Source organism: Etheostoma spectabile, unplaced genomic scaffold (assembly GCF_008692095.1).
Source record: "Etheostoma spectabile isolate EspeVRDwgs_2016 unplaced genomic scaffold, UIUC_Espe_1.0 scaffold00018975, whole genome shotgun sequence".
NCBI classification, from domain to species: Eukaryota; Metazoa; Chordata; class Actinopteri; order Perciformes; family Percidae; genus Etheostoma; species Etheostoma spectabile.
This window is the reverse complement of record NW_022604600.1, coordinates 10,558-36,378: the sequence shown is the minus strand read 5'-3', so window position 1 is coordinate 36,378 and position 25,821 is coordinate 10,558. Positions and strand designations below refer to the sequence as shown.

General features: G+C 43.5%; 1 protein-coding gene and 1 pseudogene across 1 annotated transcript; both read right to left on the bottom strand.

The window, feature by feature from the left end:
• Nucleotides 1-11,778: 11,778 nt before the first annotated feature.
• On the bottom strand, nt 11,779-15,068 carry LOC116683401 (gap junction delta-2 protein). The gene is made up of 2 exons (XM_032509872.1): nt 14,590-15,068; nt 11,779-13,861 (listed from the first exon to the last, which is right to left on the bottom strand). The coding sequence occupies exons 1-2, from the start codon at nt 14,658-14,660 to the stop codon at nt 13,018-13,020; spliced, it is 915 nt and encodes a 304-aa protein (XP_032365763.1). The 5' UTR covers nt 14,661-15,068; the 3' UTR covers nt 11,779-13,017.
• A 1,617-nt stretch (nt 15,069-16,685) lies between these two features.
• On the bottom strand, nt 16,686-19,301 carry LOC116683400 (actin-like; annotated as a pseudogene).
• Nucleotides 19,302-25,821: the final 6,520 nt, after the last annotated feature.

The following is a 25,821-nucleotide window of genomic DNA, read 5'->3' as shown; positions in this document are numbered from 1 at the left end:
TTTGCTTTCACAAAAAGTCAATACACTGGTTTTCCTTTTCTTTTGGCATGTACTCACGTATACAATACTGTATATATTGTAATTTATATGTATGTTACTGCAACCTATGTACATTAACAAATTTATTTATTCTTATTCTGTATTTTTATCAATATCTGTGCTTTCTGGCTTTTTTGTGAAAAAAATGAATATGCAAGAAAAAGAAATGTGATATGGTCATATGGGATGTGTGGACACCAAAATTTACGTTTAGATAAACAGAAACATTTTTAGTGTATTAAACGGTATAAGAAACTAGTTGTAGCTTTGACCTATAGCACTTGCCATAGTTGTGTGTGCACATATTTTGTTGTGCAATGAGGGATTACTACGGCACTCACTTTTGATTTACCTCTAAATAAAGTTGGCTTGATAACTGTGTGTATTCTTCGGACTGCAACTGTGTTTTTGCCCCTTTGCTTTAGCAATGTCACCGTGCTCCCAGATCTCAGCAATGTTACAACAACCAATAGAAATAATGACCAAATCTATGAAAACAAAACCCAAATTGTACATTTATAATATATGTAAAACCCGGCCTAAATACCACAACACTGTAAGCGAATGCAAGGCTTAGCTCTGAATGTGTAAAGATAGGTATCACCTGCTAGACATCGTCGTGCTGGAGCGCAGTTGCACCTCAGCTCTAATGAATTATGGAGTTCAGGATCATCGCTAACATTTTCTGGGATTTGTGTTGCTCCTCTGTAGTAGTAAACACTGCATGATTTATCAAAGGCTACAAACAGCTTGTCAACTGCTGCAGGTTCCAGCAGAGGAGTGGAGCAACTTGCATTAAAGTATTTGGCTGCTTCTAGCTAATGCTAGATGGCATAGGCTCCGTCTGCCTGAGTGAGGTCATATCTGCAAACAAGGAAGCTGTGGTGTGAAGTCATGTCTGGCTAGCTGGAAGAGACAGCAGTCTAAAAGAAACATACATGTGTCCTCATCCAATGCTCCTCCGACTTGTTTCCTCTATTTTTCCTGCATCTCTTTCTCTCTCTTGCTTCTCTCAACCATTGATGTGTAATATTCCCCCCATTTACCATTCTTTACATTTACTTAGCTCTGACCTTGTTCTGATTCACAGCTCCCAAGAGGAGTTACAGAGGTGATGTAATGCAGTTCTGCGCTCATGAATGTTTGAGTTGAATTTTACACTCTATTTCAGTCACGTGAGAGGCCAGTGCCAAGCCAGGATTGACTGAGCATTTCATAAAGTAAGTGTGTGTTTGTGATTGCACATGTGGTCTTGTCCCGTGCTTCCACTCCAGTGAAGAAAACAATCTAAACAGTTGTGGGGTGAGTAAATGCTATAAACTGCCAAGTAAAACAGCATTTTGAACATCCTCAGACGCATAAAGGCTCACAGAAATTATATTGCATAGATTATAATTTCTACAATAATTACTGCATTTGGAAGACATTGAACCTATAGAGGCAGCTATACCTCTATAGTGTTTCAGGTATGCATGCAGTGCAATCATTACAGTAATTTGCATATATTAACTGATGTAATATGTTTAGTGCTGAAAGGACTCAACGTTATTCAATTTACAAAATGTTAATAATTGATACATCGTTGGAGTCATTTATCAAGCAAAAAATGCCAAATGTTTACTCCTCAAATGTTAGGATTTACTGCTGCTTTTATATTATTGTAAATTAAATATTTGGAGGATGGACTGTTAGATAGACAACACAAGCAGTTTGAATTCACTCCAAAAAATTGTGGGCCCATTTTATTTTAAATTCTGCACAAAAATTGAGACAATGTACAATAAAAATAATTGTTAGATGCTGCAATGTAAATGTAAATAAAGAAAGGAAAATATTATCAGAATAAAACCTAGGAGTAGGTTACTTAGCAGAAGAAAAGCAGACAGGTTTAGAACAATTAGTATCAGTTTTAAATACAGTAAATACTCTTTGTGGATGATTGCAGGTATGAATGTATATGTGTGAAGTACACCTCTGGATAGAAAGAGTCAGATTGGGGCTCCAGTAACCCAGAGAGAGAGTGATGATTATAGCACAGTTTTTGCCAGATGCGTGACATCTCCCGAGGGGGAACCCTGGTGCACTGTGCTTCAGGATTAATTGTTTGAATAAAAGAAAGTAAAATTAAAACCTTCCCTCATGCCCAGGCAATCAGAGAGAGAGAGGAGAGAGACAGCTTTGATGGATAACCAATTCCAGCCCCCTTCCCCTTACACACCACACACATATGCAACAACATGCCTTTAGCTAAGATGACATACTGTACATAAGAACAGAGAGCACAATTGATGGCTCCTGTCTATCAAATGCAGACAGCATCAATTTTCTCTGTGTGGCATTACAGCAGCCACAAGGCGGGACGGTAGCTGAAGTTTTGATTGTTACGTTAATCAGCTGTGCAGTAGGATTCAGTAAGAGTGGAAGGCAGTGAATGTGTCTCCCAGACACACAATATCCATGGACTGTTGGTCCTGTTGTTAGAGGTGTTGCAAGATAATGGTCCCCCACGACTACAGCATAGGTTGCACTCAGTATGTGTTTGCAGACTATCATGGAGCATGAGCATACTCAGATATATTGTGTGGTTAATATCCTTTGTGGGTACAAGAGGTTAAAGAGTGTTTGCTCAGTGTAGAGAAAAGAGGGAGGACAAGATGAGGCGTAAAGGAACACAGTTAATGATAACTGCAACAGCTGGATTGGAATTGGTCATCTTCACCTGGGTCTCAGTCTTTTCACTGCATTTGATTTGAAAAATCTTGAACTTAAACAGTTTGTAAATGCCTTAAAGGCCCTTCCTACTCTTAGCAATAAAGACCAACATGAACAAGCTATCATCTGCCAAAATTGAATGAGACTCTGTATCTGTGATTGCATTATTTTGATGGCCCGATCATACCCAATTTTCAACTTAGAGCATATATTCCTGACCCGTTTTAAACAGTCATGTCTTCAATTCCTCCTGGCTATTTAAAAAGCTCTCGGTAATGACTTGGCAAGCTACAAACCAGAACTTGATATTCATGGGACAATTCTATAGTCCTATGTCAACTTGGGGAGAACACATTGTTCTGTCCATGATGGCTGGTATTGTGTGTGTGTGAGTGTGAGTGTGAGAGAGAGAAGGCACTGTGTTTTTTTAAATCATGGTTTGCACATGAGCACAGAGGACATTTCCATTCTGTGTGTAGTGCTGTAGGGGAGGACTGTGGGGGACAGCTGCTTTCTCAGGTCATGTGAACCCAAATCTCTGTTGGAGGGAGACCAGCTTGTCTCCAGTTGTGCCTCCTAAGGCCTTGTGAGAGCTCCCAGCCAGGCTGAGCCTGATCAGCTCTCACTGGAAAGGCATGATGCAAGCTCCTTTTACATGCCAATCGAAAGAAATAGAAGAGGAAACACCTTGATACAACTGGGAATGTATTTTTACACTTTTGAAAGCCCGAAAGCTAATGTTAAACAGAAAATATTCAAAATATGGTTCAACTTTGGTTAAGCTGTCATGACAAATAGTCTTGCAACTGTACTATATTGTTGTACCAAATTGAAACATGCAGTACATAAATCCATATGGTAGCAAAAGGTATTTAAATGCATGAGTTATGGATCACTCATCGTGATCTAATGTAAAAAAAACAAAAACACAAAGCAATGAACATCAATATTGATAAATGAGATAACTATGGCTGATGGGATTGCATTGCAGTGGAATCGTTAAATCAGATTAAATGTACCTGATTTTCTGTGTATGCATTTATAAAGCTGATGGAAGGACCTTGTAAATTTTTATTGATACATGACCCAAACCTTTGACTTGAAGATTGTGTTTACTGATGTAAGTAGACATTGATCACTGCAGGTTACAGTGAACAAGGTTAAGGTACAAGCGTAGATCAAGAAATTATAGGTGCCAATATTCGTTCTAAATAATCGGTTCGGTGGTCTCAAAAAGACTAATTAGCAGAGATGATTTCATGGTGATATGTGCTGACGTGTTACAGTAAGAGTATTGTTTAATTTCACGTCTGCAAGTGTTCCTTCTGTTAGGAGCTAGCCGTGCATCTCTAGCTCAACCAGCCACAGTTTTATTCAAAGAGAATATTTGGCTAAACCTAGTTAATTTTTTCATATTCTTGCTAACGTTAATTACCCGCTATGTATCTAAACTTGCACTAGTTTGCTCAAGCTTCCTTCTTCTTTTACAACTTTCATTGCTAATCCCACAGCTGTCTAGCTGCTACTCATTTACCGTACTGTAGCTCACGTTAGCAGTTCACAAAGGCTTCTCCGTCTCCTGCTTTTTGGCTTGGCTGTCAAATGTTTAGCTATTCCTCCACCCACAGGTGTTATTTACAAGGGGGGTTGGGGGTTACAACCCCCCGACTAATCAAAACTGGCCAGTGTACCCACCCAAAAAACTTATAATAATTTCTTTTACATAAATAAAGATATTTTCACCATAACTTGATGCAGAGAAGGCACAAATTGTTGCAGAAAAATTCACAGAAATAATATTGCTCAATTTTGCTCAAAAGTGTGGCAAATGTTGCAATGTTGAACCCAAAGTTTCGCCCTTGCCTTCACCTACTTAAGTGATAAAGCACATGGAATATTAGGCTATGTAGTTTATTTGCCGAGTTGAAAGCGTGGCTCCACACCGTAGAAACTCAACATCGGAAAGTCTCTACAGATTTCCCACCTTGTAGGGTCCTAATGTTAGTCTTAACCTTGAAAACTGTAACCATAGCAGCCTTCGTTTGGTTATTGGGAGCAGCTCAGCTTAGAGCTGAACAGTTGTAGATTTCCTGTGGAATACAATTGTATATAAAAAAACGAATATAAGCTGAATGTGCGTAACCCATTGTTGTGAAATGATATACCACTGAAGCTGTAATGGAGAGAAATGAAATTAATTCACATCACCGGAAGAAAATAAGGTTTACGGCTAAATGACTTGTGAAGACAGACATTTTTTGCAGTGTGAGAACATAAATCAGCTGAAGTCAGGAGTTGCCGAACTACAGCAGGTAGAGCCCATCTGTTTGCTGCTGGTGTATTGATCCCAGAATACCATTAAGCCATTTCTTTAAGGATTCCACTGCATCAGCACCCTGAAGCTAGGATACCTTCCTCTGGCCTTGTGCAGGTCCTTATTGGTCCTATCACCCCTGTAAAGATTTTTGATTTTCAATGATGGAATGTAACGTTGTACTCCACTACATTTACATTATTTTGACTTCACCTTTACTATACATTTGTAACATAGAGGTGTAATATATTGATCTCTGTTAACAATGGTTGTGCTTTTATAGTTTAATATGAATGCCTTCTTTTCTATTTGAATCTTATCGACACTATTCTGTTCTTGCAGCATCTAAATACATGCATGCTAATTATGTTATGAAATCGTGCCATTACTTTGGCTGTAAAGAAAGGCTGGCATGAGAAAGTAGAGAATCATTAGCACAATCAACACTTGCTGCATGCCAAAGACCGGATGCTATGATCTCGACCGTCTCCCAAATTTACACCAGCAGAGAAATGAATGACACTCACACACACATTTCAAGTGGCTTACAGCTAAGACATATTTTGACACACTGCTGGTGTGTGTGTGTGTGTGTGTTACTGGACGGCTTGGAAGGAGGGTCTAAGACAAGATTTCTCAGTCTAATTAACACCTCAGCAACAACAACGCCAACATACGTTTCTACATAAATTTCCTAGCAGCCTTGTTTTTGTGAGTGTGTGTGTGTGTGTGTGTGTGTGTGTGTGTGTGTGTGTGGTGTGTGTGTGTGTGTGTGTGTGTGTGTGTGTGTGTGTGTGTGTGTGTGTGTGTGTGTGTGTGTGTGTGTGACCGTCCCCTATCATAGGTCATCTTGTGCAAATGCTTTATTCTGACACACTATTGGGAGTATTGTTGGTTGATAGCCAACAGGCACCTTGGGGTTACTGCAACCATCTGCATCATTTTGGCAAGATGCACAAAGATCAGAGATTCAATCTGAAAAAAAGTGTTTTATGGCAAAGTGACAGACATAGGTATGCTGGTATCTCTGTAACTTTTGATGATGAGTGTTTTTTGTGTCATCTTCATGTTTCTCAAGAGATTTCTCAAGATTTGTAGTTATGTTGTTGTATGTTTGTTCTGAGATGTGAGAGTGAGATGTGATCACATTTTTTGGAATATAGAAAGAAATAGTCTGATAATGATAAGTAGTAGATTTATTTGATTAGGACAATGCGCATTAATCAACATTTCTGTAAATGCGCCAGTGTTAGCCAGTCTGCTAATTTTCCACTGATTATCTACTGCACTTGTCTTGGGTCTTGGGTAAGTGTTAAATGAGTAAAGCCTATATGTGTCTGAGTCCCGGTAGAATACTACCCAGGTAAACCTCAAAGTATGTAGACGAGAAAGCTAAAAATTAATGCAGTTAAGCTAAATATAAGTTACCACTGGAGAGCAGTAAGAAACTGCCTCCAGCTGAGACCCAGCAGATTAACTGGGCTAAAGTATACTGTGTTTAACACATTTACTATAATGGCAAACATGTAGCCAGATTTGCTTTCAATCCCCCACCTATTTTAATTCTAAGCTTTGGTTCAAAACCCAACCATGGTCTTTCTAAAAAGTGCTTCATTGTAAAGTGTGATCTCATACCTGCCTTTGAGGCTCAGTAAAATGGCAACCACGTGATTCGTGGTATGTGGCATCACGTCCACATGGTATTGGGGGGATGGGTGAAGGAATGGGAGAGGTGGGAAGGGAGAGAACAAAACACAAAGGAAGAAGAGAGAAAGAGGATTAAAGCAGGGGAGTAGATTATTGAGCAGGAGGGCAAGGGACTAAGAAAGGAAAGGAGGGATAGAAGGAGAAATAGAGATACTTGCAGAAAATCAACTGAGAGATAGCAGACAGCACTGTGGCTGGTTCATACAGAGTCCAAAGGTAAACCACAGTGAAGTAGAGTAGATGAACAATCCAAGCAGCGGCAGAGTCAGTGAGTTCAACCCACATTGTGTAATCTTACACTTCCCATGGGATTAAGAAACAACTAAATTCACCATCGGTGATATTTCTTTGTGTCTCTTTCTCTTTGCATTTCATTACTGCTTGTCTTTTTTTATAGCAGCAGCTTCCCCACTCATCTGGCTGCAAAGCAGACAAGTTAAAAGGTGGTCCTTTTATTCTGCAACCACAAATCTTCCAAGATGAGTATTATCTTCCATCCCAGTGTGCCTCTGTAATACACAGTAGTGATTCACATTCTTCTCTGTGTGTGATTGCATTTCAGTGTGGGTAGCTGTAAATTAGTATATCTATACTTCTGCCTTTATGTCTCTTCCATCTTCCTAAGCACGCTGCTATCCTGTACCTCCTATATCGGTACAAGTCCAATTGGCCGGCGAACGCTCCTGTCCGATTAAGACTTGCCAGCCACTGATTTTTATTGGTTGTGTAATGGTGCAGAACCTAAACATTTATCAGGGTCGATGGGCTGTTTGTAGTACAAGCTATTAGAGAATGCAGAGGATGCGAGTAGGCATAGAAAGTTAGAGCAAGCAGTCTGTGTCAGAAAGAACTGTTACATCTGGAGGGAAATTAAATATGTCACTAGCAGGAAATTGTTTATGATTTGTTTTTGCTGCAGTATGACTTGGCCCTGTCTGCTTTGCATTAATTTACCGGGAAAGTTGGTGCACTATGGCAAAAAGTTATAGTATTCAGAGGGTTGTGGCTTCCAAAATGCTAGAGCCTCATTAAAGAACAATGCTGAATGTAGAGAAAATACTTATAGTTCTCTGGTCTCTTTCACAAAGTTTGAACTTCACCCTAACTAACTCTAGCTTAACCTGACCTACCTAGCCAAAAGAGGATGAATACATCCATTTTTTTGGAATTGGGTGCATTGTGTCCTCACCCAGGTGCTGGCTGTCCCACAGCGAACCTCTAGTTGACAAATCTGTGTATAATCCCCTAATGTTCTTAATCCTGGGGTCACATTAAAAAATGGATGAGAAATTAATCTGCTGTCAAGTCTGTCAGGTATATTTTGTCAGTGCCGGTGCTTATTTTCAACCAAATCCTTCTCTATGAGCCAATACAGCCCAAAAACCAACCAGTCCAGCCACCCAAATCCCTCTGTACGGACTCTGTCAAATGTCCTCTGTCCTTTTGTCCTTGTACTGTGAAGATTTCATTAAAGTGGAGAAGTTTAAAAACAAAACACCCGAAGCGCAGAACACAGAACGAAGACTTGGTGTTCTGCTTCCCTGATCTGCTATAAAGCAGCAGTGGTGAGCAGGGAGAGAAACTATTGTGGCTAGAGACAGAAAATGACTTTACAGCCGGAGCAGCGCATGTGCTTACGCTCCGCTGGCAGACAGAAAGTTAGAAACTTGGTCACACTGTGCAAATGCGTTACAGCTTCCTCCCCCACATGTATGCAAACATCAAGTGTGTTTTGTTTCAATGTCTGCCATATCTGCCTATGCCATGCTATACCGTGCATATATGCTGCAGTAACCAGGATAATTTCATTTCTTCTGGCTGAGTGGATCAAAAAGACCCATATTCACTGTTTTTCCACTGTTTGCTCTCCCCCTTTCATGCAATAATCTGCACAAAAGGCAGAATTAAAGCAGCGTCTCCCCAAAGCCATCTTTTTCTTTTCAGATTGGTAAAAGAGGAGAAATTGGGAGGACATGCTTGTTTTGGGGCAGAGGGATTGCAGGATTCCCTCTCAGGTGAAAACTCTGGTTTGAGTTGTCACATTTTCTGAAACACCACACAGAGCAGAGGCTGCTACAAGAACAACAGTCCTATGTATGTATTTACTCTCTTCAAAACAATATTAATATGGTTACATTCAGGTGGGTAGTTTTAATTAAATATAAATCAATAAGAAAAGAAGTTACAAAGGAATCACAAATACACAGACACCAGACAAGAGTTTCAATTATTATTATTATTGTTACAAGAGTTCTCTTTTGATTGATTTGGTTGTGTTTTGGAATTTGTCCAACTGTCCTCCACCTTATTCCAGGGGAGTTGTCAGTATGATGTAAGGTGGCTGCCATGATTGTTAATAAAGGTGTCAGCACTCCAGCTCCATCACTCACCTCAGCCGTCCTTGTCCCTCAAATAAAAACACACTCTGGTCACGATATATATATATATATATATATATATATATATATATATATATATATCACATCTGCAATTCCAAACCACTAAATATACTTTCTTTACCCTTCTCATGAGAAAACAACCAAGAAACAGTTAGATCTGCTTATCAACCCCTAACTGCTCACCCAGTCTCCCTTGGCTCTTTTAAACCGACTAATGCCTGGAGCTAAACTGTTATGTAGCTAAGTAAATGATGCCATGCTTGCTACTGTAAATCATAAATGTTAATGGTTACTTTACAAGTAGAAAACTAGGACACATAAATGATTCCAATGAAGGGGGCCATTTTTTCCATTTTCATCATCCTCCCCTAAAGCATTTTACACTTCTGCGTCAAACAATGAAATTCCTATTAGATCAGGTGCCTTCAGACAAAATCTTTGAGTTTGAATATTACATAAAAATATGTAGGAAATGCTGTACAGCGACACAATTTTAATGCTGCAGTGCCTGCTGTTTTCGTTACTATGAACCTACACCAGTCAGATGTTGGCTCATAGTAAATGTTCCTTAGATGATTCTGGTGAGTTTATTGTTTCTTACTGCAACAATAAACAGCATTGAACACATATAGGCTTGGGTTTTTACTCTGGAACAGCCTGCCTGCTGAACTATGAATATGATATTACATTATACTCAAACTTAAGACATTTCTTACTCCATGTAAAGACTGAAAATGTATGTTATAATATGTTCTGCCTTGTGTATAAATAATATGAATGTCTATAAATATGTGCACATTTTATGTGGAAGCAAAGCATTTAATTTAAAAGGAATTAATCTTTTATGTTTTAATAATGGCACCCCCACACCACACACCACTACAAATGATTATGTGCAGCACGTGATCTTTAATAATCTTTCTTAAGCCTGAATGATGGTGGATATATAGTCATGATGAGCAATTTGTTCATGATCTAAGTGCCTTCAACTCCTACAGTATACACCCAAGGAGAAGACCTTTCCTTTGATAGGTTGTTTTTTTGTGGATGACTCACATTAAGATGGGAAATTTGTCTAACAATCTCTGCCTTCACCCAGAGCACCTGCAATCACATGAAATTGGAGGTGTTCTTGCAGTGTTCTGCCTTGCAGTCTTAAAATAGCTTGCATGCAGCCTTGCAGTTGTTAGGATGGGTAAGGCCAGGAGATAAATGCATATGGCCCTGAGATTACTTGATCTCCATACAGCATGTTTGCATTTTCTTAGATGTGTAAATATGAACCAAGTGAATTGTCATGCACAATTTACATGCAGTCTGCGAGCCTCCATGTGGCTTGTAACCTGACAAGATATGCAGACACACAGGTACAGTTTAATCTCTGCTGAGTCCTGCAACATTAACATGATGTAAATGCATGACAGCATGCATAATTGAATTGGAACATACCCCAATAATTTTGCCATTATGCTGAAATTTGAAACCCGGCTGAATGTTGCAGAAAAATGTAACTACTATAGCATGAATAATTGTGTCAATTGCATTTAGACATTATGCTTGTTGTATTTACACTTTTTTTTGCCACGGTTGATTTATAGCGGTTCTTTCATTGTATGACACTGTTAAATATATTGAATCTTAAAGTTTAACAGGTTTTGTAGTAAGACATTTAAAGAGTAATGGGATGCCAAAAAAACATAGAGATGAGCGGGGGAAAGAAGAGAGGGGGGGAAAGATGCACACATATATGCACTGCATTGCATGAGAACAAAGTTAACAAACAGCTATTTTTTTCTTCTGTTTTTCTTTTTTTCAAGTTCATGACTTCAGGAGAAGTCTCGGGTCCCTGCTGAGTTAAAGATGGATGTGTGCAGGTGCCGCCATCCTTCGATTTCTCCCAGCTTTGCAGAGTCATCCTGGCAGGGAAATCATGAAGAGACCAGCCCCCTCCAGATCACCTGCAACAGTCAGCTGCATATATCTCATTTTATCTCTGTGTCTTTATTTCATTCCAACTCTTTCTCTCTGTCTGGTGTTGGCATATTCTCGAGCACTTTCTCTTTTTTCCTGTCCCTATCATGTTCATTTTGACCTTCACAAGAAGCACACAACCTTCCCCTCACTTCAGGCTGCTTTTTGTTACATCCTTTCTTAAATGAGAAAAGAAGGGACGGGCAGAGCTGCAGAAAGGGCAGCTCCCTCAGCATTCAGAGTCATGATCAGCTTTTTGTCATTCCTGCAGAGTGCAAGGTAAGTCACAAACTAAACTCATAGTGAGACACTGTGAATCTATAGCTCATTATAAGAGCTCAGAGCAGTGTTGGATTTGATGCATATAGACTAAAAGTTCCCCTAGACCACTCAGTGATTGTAGCATAAGTATTGATCTGTCCTATGGAAGCAGCATCAGTATTGCAACCCATTGCAGAGTGATGAGATCCTGTACAAGGTGTGTCCTGCAGTAGGGATTTCTTTTTTGTACAGTGTGGGTGTGGCTAACATCTTCACTGCACCAAGGCTAAACTTCCACTGGAGCTATATCTGTGTGATAGGTCAGTCAACACAAGCTAGAGTAGCAGACACAAAGTACTGCACCTCACACGTTGCTGGTGTACATGAATCCCACTTTTATTTTTCACAGAAAAAAAAAAAGATCTTTTTTTTTTTTCTGGTTTGTTTTGGTTACATTTAAACCACTATGAAAAACTGTAGCACCAGAGCAGATTCTATTGCCCATTATTTGATAAAAATGTCAATTGTGTGCCATTTTCAATTTTGATCAGCTTTGATTAGGGAGAAACATTTACTTCTTATATATTTATATATATATATATATATATATATATATATATATATATATATATATATATAAAGACTAGCACTTTGTTTATTTTTTCCAGTCATTTGCAAAATAAAACAGAGAAAATTGTATATCTTATTATTTTTTTCTTCATTTAAATCACAACAAATACATTTAAAGCAAAGAAAAAAAAAATTGGGCTGCATTTAGCATAATCCAAGCAGGGAATCAGCCTTCATGATGATTATTATATATTTATATATTTATATGTATACATATATATCATGTTTATATACACGTATGGCACTTGATTACACAAAAGCAAGAAAAAAACACTTCACAGATAAAAGCAGTGGGCGCTTTGGTGTGTCATAAATTAAGGAAGTCACAGACGTTAGCGTTTGCAGCAGATTCATCAGATACTGTTTTGCAAGTCAGCTATAAAGCAATGGAACGATTACATATGTTAAGGTCGGTGGTGCAACACAGGCAACATAAAAACATGAATTACGCTGATGTATATCAACTAGGTCGAACCATAGTCAATAATAATTTATATATATGCATATATAAATCTGGATGATAGATTTGTCCTTTAACCATTGTGTATGGTGCCATATAATTAGGTTGATGCCAAAAACAGGTGGAAAAAAAGGTCTTAAAAACACCGTCAGGTCAGTAGCACATTTTGGATAAGGTCAGGCCCTCAAGTGTTCACCTCTTAGTGCAATTTTTGCATTTACTCTCTTCAAGTACAGCAGAACAAGCCCACAAAGAGTAAATATGTGAACACGTTAACATGATCTCCGTTTAGCATCTTACAGAGTATAAACGTTACTAAAAAGTTGCATCAGTGCAATAATAAATAAGTAAGCAAACGTGTAAGCCACGCTTGCCATGGAGTCCTTAAAAGACCAACAACTCAAAAAAATCTGCCCACTCTTAAAGTCATGACACGAATTAGGCGTGCGGAGCTGTCCACCATGTCCATCATGGTTGTTTTTGTTTTGTTTTTGTACATGTTTTCACTCCTTCTTTCCCATGTGTTACACATAAGCAGAGTCACTGGACTGAGTGCGGCCAAAATTAGGCACACTCATCCTAGGCAAGTCCTTATTTCTGATTTCATAAATGGACTTCCGCCGAGCCTGCACACCTCGCACGGCCGTTTTGATTTTCCTCCACCCCAAATGATTGAGTTCTGCCAGGTTCAGCACCACACAAAACCCACTGACGGCGAACATGAAGACCAGGAACACTGTCTTCTCCGTGGGTCTGGAGACGTAGCACTCGACATCTTTTATGCAGGGGTAGCGATCACATTCGTACACCGACGGGACGTTGAATCCATACAAGAAATACTGACCCACCAAAAAGCCTATTTCCAGTGCGTTTCTGAAAACCACCTGGATGATGTAAAACCTGGAGATGCCCTCTTGTCGCCTCAATTTGGACTTTGTAGTTCTCATTGCCGAATTAGGGATCTCTTTGACTTCTAAACAGTCCGGCTCGGCTTCTTTGGTGGAGTTCTCTGTGTTCTGAAGTACTCCATTAATAATGGTGTTCTTTATCTTTTTGCTCTCGTCTCGCTTCAGTGAATCTTGATCCTTATCTAGTGTCAGATAGACTGTTGAATACCGCCGCTCCTTCTGCTTGGCCGACTGATGCACCGAGTACGTGATAAAACAAAGACTCGGGGTGCACACCATGATGATTTGAAACACCCAATATCTAATGTGTGAAATGGGAAATGCTTTGTCGTAGCATGCCTGGTTGCAGCCCGGTTGTAAGGTGTTACAAACAAACATGGTCTGCTCGTCATCATAGACAGTCTCTCCAACTATTGCTACGATTAGAATCCGGAAGATGACCACCACTGTTAGTAGGATCCTAAAAAGCAAGCAAACAAACAAACAATGTGAAAATAAGTGTAGATATATGTGTGTTAACTGATACAAATGGGGTTGAGTTGTGCGCAACGTCGGTGGCTGAAGCGCTCACAGTTCAATTCGGGTGTGTTGGATTTAGGGAGCTGTCCAGTGCTGAAACAGGACGCTCTTTAGGGATAGGTGTTTTTTTTTACCGTGTACTTTGTGTTAGGCGTCTCTCGGTGTGTCTGCTTGTGTGGCTTGTGTTCTCTGATTTGATGGCTGAAATGAAATGACATGTAAGCGATCAGCGTCGCTTTGACTGTACCTGTGTGAGCTTCGTTAATGGAAAGAGGGGATACCGCCGACTCTCTCCATATCTTTCTGCCACCCATGAGTGCACAACCACCACTCAAACTCACCAACAAACATCAAATGGATTCGTGGATGAATGAATACATGAAATGACACATGAATTTTAGTTTGGTTAAGGCTGTTTGCAACATCATCCCATCTTCTGAAACGACAGCTGTCAACTGATTTATTAAGCTGACTCGTTTAGGAGGAGGGAAAAAAGGATATCTGTGAAACAAGACAGAAGAATCCACAACACAGACACGAAGGACTGGGCACCATGCTAAAGAAGATCCTCGAAGCACAACACAGAAACGGGGGACTGGGAACCATGCTAAAGACGATCCTGGAGGCTGCTGCGTTTCTTCGGTTCTTGGTTTTTGTTGATCATCTTACCTTCCTATCATAGTAGAGTGCTGCTGGACAGCAGCCTCCAGGAGCCTCTCTAGTATAGTCCATTCCCCCATTTCTGAGCATCCGGAGAAGACTAGAGCACAACGGCACTCTGTTCAAATCCCTCCAAAAAAAAGCGCGTTATTTCCCGTCCTGTCTCTCTCTGACTCTCGTTGTTTTTCAGTCTCCAAAGCGTCCGATTTGAGCTAAAAAATACATCTGTCACGGGATGCTGCTGCCGTCCCCGTTTCTCGCTGTCTCTCTGCGCGCTATCTGGCTGGTTATGTGCTGAGCGCGCAGCGCCTGTGAGCGTCCTGTTGTGTGTGCCGAGCGCTCCCACGACGTTGCCACACTATTCCTTGTCATGGGAGTCTGAAGGGCTGATTACTATAAGCCCTCCTATTTTCGATCTTCAGATCAGGTTGATGGGTTGCGCGCGGCGTGTGGATGGAGGGAGGTTGGATTTAATGTCTTGCCAGCGTTAATCCGCCTTTAAGTAGTCTCCCCCCGCCCATGCGTCACATACGCGCAGACAGGTCGGTGGAGCGCAGCCAGGAGTACCATGGCTTCTGATTTTTAATATTTTAGTTTTGTGTATAGCGAAGCTATTCAGTGGACAGAACAATCGTGGCCACAGTGGTGTATAACCTTCAACGCCTTGAGATTGTACATTTTATTATAGGCGGCTTTACGTGAGAATCAAACACCTAACCTGGCTGTATAGTACCACCAAACCACCAAATGTGCACCATATAACAATATACATCCTTCCGGTACAGTTCTTGTGGATGTACCGTGGTCTGTGCACGAGGGTCAAGGTGACTTCCGTGTGTTTTAACTTGCCACTGTTTTGATAGTTGCAATAACGTGTGGCCTATATGCAGCAAATCACATAATAATAAATGGACCCAATCTTCCTGTCTTGGCGTGGACAGCCTTGCATGCCCAGAGGTATCCCTCCGCAGGCTGCTGGCCCGGCTGGTAGAGCTGTTGTTTTCACCTCGGGTAAAGATGATGCTGGACGCATTGACAGAGAGAAAGTACCGTCCGAGTTGCTAATCGCTTTACAAGGCAGCCTGCCTGCCTGTCTGTCTCTCTGTCTGTGTGGAGGTTTAAAAATAGAAGCATATACATGACCCCGCCCTCTGAGATTTGATCAACTTAGAGCGCTGTATTATGTGTACACTAATATTAGACTATTGTGTGGTTTGACACCATCCATGCCAGTTATTAACGCGATTGTCTTTTTAAACTTAAATGAGTGTCTTCACTATGTAATAAAACTTCATGTAGCATAAGAGACTCATAGCATATTATTAAGTTTCTTGATTATTATATAACCATATAAAGTAGTGCATTGATGCCCTTTTAATCAGCAGTATTTGGTAATGTATCTATTGAATTGGAATCTGATTCAGATTTCAGGAAGTTCTTTGGTACCGTAGGGATTTGGTTCACTAATGGATAACCAAGTTATTATTAATATATTATTATTGTTAGCATCATCTAAATGTATCCAGTAGGTTCACAGGTAGGCAGGGTGAGCTGAAACTTTGTGTGGTTTATTTCTCATGAGGTGGCTTATCCTCTCCGCTCACTGTAATCTTCTCTAATTCAAATCTTTAATAACCTTTACATCACGTGACAGAAGGACAGAGCCTCGCTGCTTTCGAGACACGGAGAGAGGGAGGGGGGAGAGAGAGAAAGAGAGAGGCAGAAAGAGAGAGGGAGAGAGAAAGACAGATGGAGATAGAGATATACACACAGAGAGGCAAAGAGCGAGAGAGAGAGAGAAAATGACAAACACACACGTACAAGTACACACATACACAAACACACAGGACAGCGCGCGCACACACACGCACTCCTTTCTCTCTCTCACACACACTCACACACACCTACATGCACACACAATATATATACAATACATATAAATCAATAAATGTTGCTTTAATGTTCAAGTGTTAGCATCATTCTTATTTTAGCAATTTAATTGGACAGAGAGAAAGAGAGAGAGAGAGAGAGAGAGAGAGATCCTAAATAAAATTGTGAAAAACACCCCTATGCTTGAGATTCAACCTGAAAAGAAAGAAAATGCGTCTCCTGCAAGTTCCGGTTCTTGTTTATTGTAAACCTGTACATATCCACATATAAATTGCACTTAAGTGTAAACAAAGAATTTGACGACAACACACAAATTCCTGCTTTGGAGCCATTACTTGGGTTGTTGGCACAGAAAAGAGGGAAGTAACAGAGGGTGAGGACGGGGGCAGTCTGGCACTTAAAGCACTTCCTGTGGACGATGGAGGGTCCAGCCTCATCATACTCCTGCTTGCTGATCCACATCTGCTGGAAGGTGGACAGAGAGGCCAGGATGGAGCCCCGATCCACACAGAGTACTTCCTCTCAGGGGGGGGGGCGATGATCTAACCACAAACACACTTGTTCATTTAGGACTCTGCTCATAGAAATGTTATTCATATTCACTAAACAGTCAAAGTTACCTTAATCTTTATGGTGCTGGGGGCCAGGGCAGTGATCTCCTTCTGCATGCGGTCAGCGATACCAGGGTACATGGTGTTGCTGCCGGACAGCACGTTGTTGGCGTACAGGTCCTTACGGATGTCAATGTCACACTTCATGATGCTGTTGTAAGTGGTTTCGTGGATGCCAGCAGATTCCATGCCTGTGCAAACACAGCGGATAAATTATTGCATATTACCCTGCTGCAAAGAACACAGCTATGGACACATCTGACACCGCTTTCAGCTGTCGTAACAGGTGATGAAATGGACAGCTCCGCCAACAGCTGTGCGCTCTGTGGCGCAAATGTGACCAATAAGCCCCTGCTTTAAATTACTCAGTCATGTCTTTTTATCGAAGCAGAAGTTTGATAAACTATGACCTCCAGTTGGTGATCATAATTAGACAGCCAATCACTTATATGAGCAATATCACGTCTGTTTTTGGAAAACAATGCCTTCATCCAGTGTTTATTCTGATTTAATAACATATTTATGTTCGCCTGAAACTCTTGGCAAACCGAAAAAGGCAAATTTACTTTTAGCTTGTTTCAAAACAATTTTCACATTATTCCATTGTTTTATTTTGCGCACAAAACAAGTGAAGTTATCGTTTCATCTGTTCATAAGAACGAAAATGTAATACTTTAAGATAACTCTTAAAATGACTATAGTAAAGACCCCGAAGCCAATTCATCATTAGAAACCTTTAAATCTATAGTTTATAGGACAATGTCACTTCAACTAAATAAAGTCTTCGATGTCTTCACTCGCTTTTACGCACCAATGAATGAGGGCTGGAAGAGTGTCTCAGGGCAGCGGAAACGCTCGTTGCCGATGGTGATGACCTGCCCGTCGGGCAGCTCGTAGCTCTTCTCCAGGGATGAGGAGGAGGAGGCGGTGGCCATCTCATTCTCAAAGTCCAAAGCCACGTATAGCACAACTTTTCCTTGATGTCACGCACAATCTCGCGCTCAGCTGGAGAGGATCAGATTTATTTTGTGTCAGTGAAATGTCTATCATCAAAAAAATGTGAAGATAATTACATGCGCGTGATAAGATAACCCCTGGGTTTGATTGTTTAAACAATTTATTAAAATAAAAGATTTGCTTTATCCAAAACAAACTAGGCTAGGCATCATGTCTCTTTTTTCTTTACCAATTTTGTCGTGCAGATGGATTATTGTAATAAACAGATTCGCGTTTTTGTCTTCTGTGCATGTTTAGGGTCGAGGGGTGTAACTAAATAAAAGTAATGATAATTTGGAAATACAGTCCGTGATGCGTTATAGCCAACCTAAGTTAGTCAAAAATATTAATTAGTAGTCTATACTCACCTGTTGTGACAAAAGAGTATCCACGCTCAGTCAGAATCTTCATAAGGTCATCTGTGAGGTCACGACCGGCCAAATCCAATCGCATAATGGCGTGAGGAAGAGCGTAACCCTCATAAATTGGCACGTTTTGGGTCACATCGTCACCGGAATCCAAAACAATGCTTGATGATGAATACGTAAACATTTCATTCTTATATTAACTCACTGAACAAAATCGCTTTCACGCCTGAGGAGTCTTTTTTACATGTGGTACGTCCAGAGGCGTACAGGGACAGCACTGCCTGGATAGCCACGTACATTGCGGGGACATTAAAAGTCTCGAACATAATCTGGGTCATCTTCTCTCTGTTGGCCTTTGGGTTGAGGGGGGCTTCTCTGGGGCCACGCGCAGCTCGTTGTAGAAGGTGTGGTGCCAGATCTTCTCCATGTCGTCCCAGGTGATGATGCCGTGCTCGATGGGGTACTTCAGGGTCAAGATGCCTCTTTTGCTCTGGGCCTCGTCACCAACGTAGGAGTCCTTCTGGCCTATACCAACCATGACGCCCTGATAAGGATCAGGAAATTAGTGATGTAGTGGAGAACTACTACTAACCACCACACAGCATCACTACTACTACTATAAACAGATTTAAACTGTATTTTTAGAATCATAAATAGACTGTTTTCCTAAATTATTAGTTGTAGATACGTAATGTTCGTGCGCAATTACGCACGTTGGATCTGGCCCTCCAAAGCCATAGACTATTTTTTACCTGGTGACGGGGGCGACCCACGATGGAAGGGAAGACGGCGCGAGGTGCGTCATCGCCGGCGAACCCAGCCTTCACCAGGCTGGAACCGTTATCACACACCAGGGCGGTAGACACACGTGGACACGCGCGCACACGCACGCAGAGGCACGGTTAGATCTAGTGATTGTTTCGATTGAAGATATTACCTTCTCTTCATAGACCGACAAAAACACAATTTTTGTTGACAAAGAACCAAGGGAATGGTGGTGTGTTGTGGCATGTTATAGGATTGTGTTGGTATTCAGATTTTCTTCGATGGGGCACTAACACTGGAACTGTTAAACGTTAATATTGTTTCAGTATTTTTACAACGACTGTGGCCCAGCGAAAGAAAAGAAGCTGATGAACCTCATGCCGATGTTGTGAGATGGTCCGTTTCAGTTAGTGATGACATTTGGTTAAGCAAAGATGGAAATCATTGCCATTCGTGTATCGATCCTCTTGTGATAAATCCACTGGTTGGCCGTGGTTAGTCCTTTGGTCAGTCGTGCAGGTACTCACCAGATCAGCACCATGCGCCAGATCTTCAGTGGGTAAACCAGGGGTGGCAAACTGTCACGTCGGATCAATTTATACCCTGCCAAGTGTCCATATTTGGTTGCCCATTGCCCAATGACAACAGCCACTCCCTGAAGGGCATAACAATGAGAGGGAACTCCTGCTTGGACACCTGTGCCTGCCGCCGGTGCATGGAGGACAGCAGCGTGGACAGACAGAAGCTGACAGGCTTCCTTTTGATCTCTTCCGACCGATAAATCACAATATTACTAAAAACAACTCTGTGTCTGTGAAAGACCTATTCTAGAAAGCAGCAGCATGACTCAATGTTATCTGATGTCAGTATAATAATTATATAATGTTAGTGTTTTAACTAAGACAAACTGAATAAAACGTCCCTTTGATGCATAATAAACAACGGATTGAAAACAGAAAGAGTCACAACCCAAGCCACATCTACACTGTATCTCAATATCAAAACAAGGGTACTTGGGAAATGAATATATTGACATGTTTTGCTAGTAAGTCAAAGTAATAACTTATTCCACTTCTTTTGTGTCTGAGTTTCTGGAAAGGTCCCTTAAACATTCTAGAGCTGAGACTGGCAGGACACATGTAGCCCTACAGGACCAAATGAGGAGACTTATTGTGCTACACAGCTGGTGTCAGCAGTTGTTTGACTCCATTAGAAGCTCCAAGCCCCACATTTCCGATTTGTCTGAACAAAGAAGAGGAAGCCACTGCTGCAGACCAAACATTCCTGTTGTAGTACAGCGTAAGTGTCCCCCACTTAAAACAGTTTTACTACATTTCATGCACATCACATATTCATGAACAAAAATATGCTGCTGGACTCACCATATGGCAAATGAAAATTGATATATTTTCAAATACATTCATAGATCTAATTAGCATAAAATCAATGAGTTTCCATAATTCTAATGAGCTACTTGGACGTTATTGATGGGGTGGTCATGCAACATGATGTGTCCTCATGTGGAAAATTTAGAAATAATTCAAATGAATGCTTTAGTCATACTCTCTTGGTTTCACATTTGCATTTTTCACATTGATTGTTGTAGAAAAATCCTAATGCAAACCAGACACCAAAATATTTTTTATGTGTTTGGCAGAAAATTGAAACTAGAAAGCACAATATTCAGTCAAAAAATATAAAGCTCTAACAGGAAGAAATACTTTGGCCTGAGTGTAATATCAAAGGTTATCGCAGTGCATTGAATTCATTCTCTTTGGCATATTTCTCTTCCTCTGTCTGAGCACATTCTAGTACCTCAAACACCAACCACTGGTCCTGTAATTACCTTTTTATGTAATAGAAGTCAAGGCAACGTCTTGTTCTGTGTAAGAAACCTTTACAGATAAATCAAAAGCAATGTTGATACTTTTTGTTGTTGCCGACATCAAAACAATAAGAATAAGGTACATCTCTTGTTGTGACACATGCCATATTCTTTCTTTATTTCTGCACTAAGAAAGAATAAGACATAAGACAATGACATTGCCGGTTTACTTGAAATAGACAGGGAGCGAGCTCTGAAGGCTGTAAAAAACATTGGCTAAGAGCAGTGGATGGTCCCACCACAAGGAGGACAAGACAAAAGGGCACAGCAAGCCATGAATCATATGCTGCTGTCACCCGACCCCGAGCCATAACCCTTTACTGTGTGACTCTTTGTTTTGGTCTTATGTAATGAATGGTCTGCTTTGAGCATCCTTTGCCTCCGTATTCAAATAACAGTAACATTTTTGACCAAAGCTAAGTTAAGTTTGTCTAAGGAGAATAGAACTGTTAAGGACAAGAAGGAACAGTGGGCTTTCAACATGAGTTTGCCCTTCTGCCAAAATAGTAAGTTGTTTTAAATTAAATTTCAGTGTTTGCCGCTATCCTTTTTTCATAGTGTGTTCAGGGACTGTCACTGCTAAGGCAAGGGCTCAGGATATATATAGTGGTAAACTGTAAACTGTTTGTTGTGCTGGTTCTCAGAGCACCCAGTGGTGTGAAAGGTTCATGCCAGACTGGGGATTAGACAGAGACACTTGGAGGCTGCTCAAATAGTCCTGTGGTGTGACTTTTACTTTAGCTGTTGCTACTGAGAGTAAATCATTGTGGCACGACCATTCTCCTCCAACTCATGACCCCTCAGGAAATCGGCCTCATTGCTCAGCATTAGAGATGAGATAATGAGGATAAAACCGTCCAGAAAAAAAAAAAAAAACCTATTGATTTTTCTATGGGAATTTCACATCATAAACAGAGTACAAGTCCTTTAAAGAACCCTGAGGGTAAGTCATTTGCTTGATGCAGGCAAGGTTTTATATCTAAATCAATAATGTGCACATATACCGTATGGGAATGTCCCCATGCTAGATTGTAGCATTCTAGCTCGCTCAATACAACTGGTCTAAAAGCACTTTGTTCTTTCCAACATAGCACATATATCTGTGTTGAGCGTCAGGGGCTATTTAAAGGTCACAGCAGAAAGAAGACATGAAACGTATTGCTTAGTGAAAATTGGGTGTCCTCTCTCTCTCTCTCTCTCTCTCTCTCTCTCTCTCTCTCTCTCTATCTCTTTCTCTTTCTGACCAGTGCACTGAATCCTGAGTGACAATCTGTTGGCCTATGTTAAAGTCTTCTGCTAGGTAGCTCAAAGAAGCACAGGGCTTGGATAGCTGTCAGTGTGGCTGCAGTTCTATTTCGTATAGGCTTCGCCCTCTAAGGGCTACGCTATTGGGTTTATCCCTTCGCGCATGCGCAGTCGTGAAGATTTTCTTTCCCGCCCTAGCGTCCAGCTCGGGCCTCAACTACGTCCGCATTTACTGCATATATACAGAGCGGACCCGTTGATCGACTCCCACTTTTTCTTCAACTTCGCAGTATGAAGTCAAGCTCAAGACCTTCCGCCGGTGCCCGTGTCTGCCCCTCCTGCCGGACCGGCTACATCCTTCCGCCGGACCTCCACCCCCGTTGCGAGGCCTGCCTGGGTGCCGTTCACGCCGGCCAGGCTCTCACCCGCCACGCCTCCTGCCAGTTTTGCGCCCGCCTGTCGTCTAAAGAGCTAACTCGACGGGCGGAAGCTTTTCTGGTTTGCCAGGCTGGCGGGGACGGAGACGGCAGCTGGGCAGACAGACAGGAATCCGGCGGCACCTTGGAGCCGCTGGCGGACGGCGTTTTCGACGAGCATGAGTCCGCTGACTCCGCTCTCTCTGACAGCGCCTCCATCACCGTTTTCCCTCCTCCCCTCTGGGAGGGTCCCCCTCCTCCCCTTTGGGGGGATTGGGCCTCGAGACGGCGATTGATGCTTTCCCGCGGGAGCTCTCTCCGTCTCCCGAACGGCCTGGGGCACCGCCCGAGCGGCCTTCCCCTTTGCCCCACCCGGCTCCAGCCTCCACCGCTAAGGCTCTCTTCGCCGACCTGCCGGAGATCATAAGGAGGGCGGCGGAGCTTAGAGGCATAGCGCTCCCGGCGGAGCTGCCAGCCCCCGCTCGCGGCCTTTTGAGCGGTGATGTTTATGCCCAGGAGCCGCCCTCTTCACGGGCCCCACTCTGGCCGCGCTTCGCGGAGCTTCGGCCATTTGTGGAGGAGGCTTTCTCCCAGCCGGGGAAACTGAAGGCTCCCGTCTCTCGCTATGCCCCGTTTACTCGGGTTCAGGGCGATACGGACGCAGGTTTTCCTTCAGTCCCTCCCCTGGAGGGGAGCCTGGCGTCCATTTTGCTTCCGAAAGCTACTTTCTTCGGCCACCGGAAGCCCACGCCTCCCTCTCCCCAGGATCAAGTGTGCGCTCAAGTCACTGACCGGGCCCACCAATGTGCCGCCCAGGGGCTGGCGGCACAAAACAACATCGCCTTACTGGCCTCCGCCGCCTCCGCGATGGCCACTACTCCCGGCGCCCTCCCCTCGGAGCTTGCCACGGAGATTGGTAAGGCTATGACCGCCATCCTTACCCTGACCACGGCGTCCACGGTGGCGCTGTCCAGGGTGATGGCTTGGCAGACTGTGGCCCAGCGAAACATCTGGCTCCACATGTCTCAGCTGCCAGCGGACATTAGACGCGAGCTTCTGTACGGTCCCATAGCCCCCGATGGACTATTTGGGCCGCGCCTACAGACTGCCACGTCTCATCTCCATCAAGCGGCGGAGGACGCCGAGCGGCTTCGGAGGCTCGGCTCGTGGAAGGCTCCTCCTCAACAGCACCACCGTCGCCATGACAACCGTCACAAGCGGAAGCGCCCCGCAGCATCGGCTGCGGCTGCGTCTTCCCAAGCTTCGGCGTCGGGGCCCCCACCCGGTCCCCCTCCGCAGCGACAGACGATGCCACACGGCCGTCAACCTGCACGCAGCCGAACAGTCCCTGTTTGCTCTAAACAGGGCACTGTTATGACAGTTGTTCCCCACACAAGCACACACCAGGCCGTCGCCGCGAGCGGGGCGCCACTGCGTCCCCGCTGCGCAGGCAGCGGAAATGAGCGTCCTCCCACGGGGGACGACGACGCTTGTCCACCCACCTCCCCACGGCGATGCCGGCGGGGCGGGGGTCGGGTTAACCCAGTGACCGCTCCCGCCCCACACGGCGGCGACCGGCCACTGCCCTTTCGAAAAAGCCCTACCATGGGCTGGCGACGCGATCACTCGTCTCGCCCAGCGGCGGGATGGGCTCTGCGCTCCCTGCTTGCCATGTCGGTGAACAACACTCAGACATGTGCTCGCCCACTGTCAGAGTGCAGCGCGGCATGGATTGGCTTGACACACATGGACTCGTGGATGTCAAAGCTGATAACACGGGGTTACACACTCCAGTTCGCCTCCCCCCCGCCCCTTTCGCGGGTGTGTTGGAGACGACGGTTTCATCCCTGGCAGAGTCAGACGCAATGACGTCAGAGTTAGAAGGGTTGCTGGCGAGCGGAGCTATTTCCCGCGTCCCTCCAGGGGAGGAAAACGAGGGTTTTTACTCTCGCTATTTTCTCACCCCGAAGAAGTCAGGAGGACTGCGTCCCATCCTCGACCTGTCGAAATTCAACCGGTATGTCATGGAGCGCCCCTTCCACATGCTCACCATCAGGCACGTGTTGGAATGTGTGCGCCCCAACGAATGGTTTACATCCGTGGATCTGAAAGACGCTTACTTTCACATCCAAATCATTCCCAGGCACAGGAAATTCCTGCGCTTCTCCTTCCAAGGGGCCCGTTTCCAGTTCAACCGGCTGCCGTTCGGATACTCACTAGCCCCCCGCACCTTTTCCAAGTGCATGGAAACGGCGCTCCAGCCTCTACGGGAGAGGGGCATCAGAGTCCTCTTTTACTTGGACGATCTGCTCATTCTAGCCCCCTCTCGGGAGCGGGCGGCGCTGCACACTATGGAGGTTCTGCAGCACCTACAAACGCTGGGTTTTGCCATAAATTGGAAGAAGAGCGCCCTCGTCCCCGCACAATCGATAGTTTATCTGGGCGTAGACATGAGCTCGATCAGCATGAGAGCCAGGCTGTCAGCACCGAGGCAGGAAGCCCTGACTTCTCTGTTGTCCCGCTTCAGGCCGCGCGCGACAGTGCCAGCGCTGTCAGTTATGCGGCTCTTGGGCATGATGTCCGCGGCACACACGGTGGTCCCCCTGGGTCTCCTCCACATGAGGAAAGTCCAGAGGTGGTTTCACCGCCAGCGGCTCGATCCCATTCGCCACAAATGGCGAATGCTGTCCATCCCTCATTCCCTCCAATCAGACCTGGCATACTGGGGGAGTCCCCAAACCCTGTCTTCCGGGGTTCCCCTGGGCAGAGTGACGTCATATGTGACGGTGTACACAGACGCGTCCCTCACTGGCTGGGGGGGAATGTGCGAGTCACAGGTGGTGGGAGGGGCCTGGCCTCCTCCCCCTCTCCCTCACATAAACTGCCTGGAGCTGTCCACGGTGTTGAAGGTGTTGAAACACTTTACACCAGTGGTGACGGGGAGGCATGTTGTAGTACGGACGGACAACATCACGGCGGCGGCATTCATAAACCGCCAGGGCGGCATACGCTCAGCCCGGCTGTTAGAAATAGCCAGACGCCTCCTGCTGTGGGCGCACAGCCAC

What these genes read in the sequence shown, in the direction of transcription:
- LOC116683401 (XM_032509872.1), bottom strand. Translation starts at nt 14,660, where the DNA reads ATGGGGGAATGGACTATACTAGAGAGGCTCCTGGAGGCTGCTGTCCAG. An exon ending in CACTCTACTATGATAGGAAG is followed by an intron (nt 13,862 to 14,589) that starts GTAAGATGATCA and finishes CTTGCTTTTTAG; the next exon opens with GATCCTACTAACAGTGGTGG.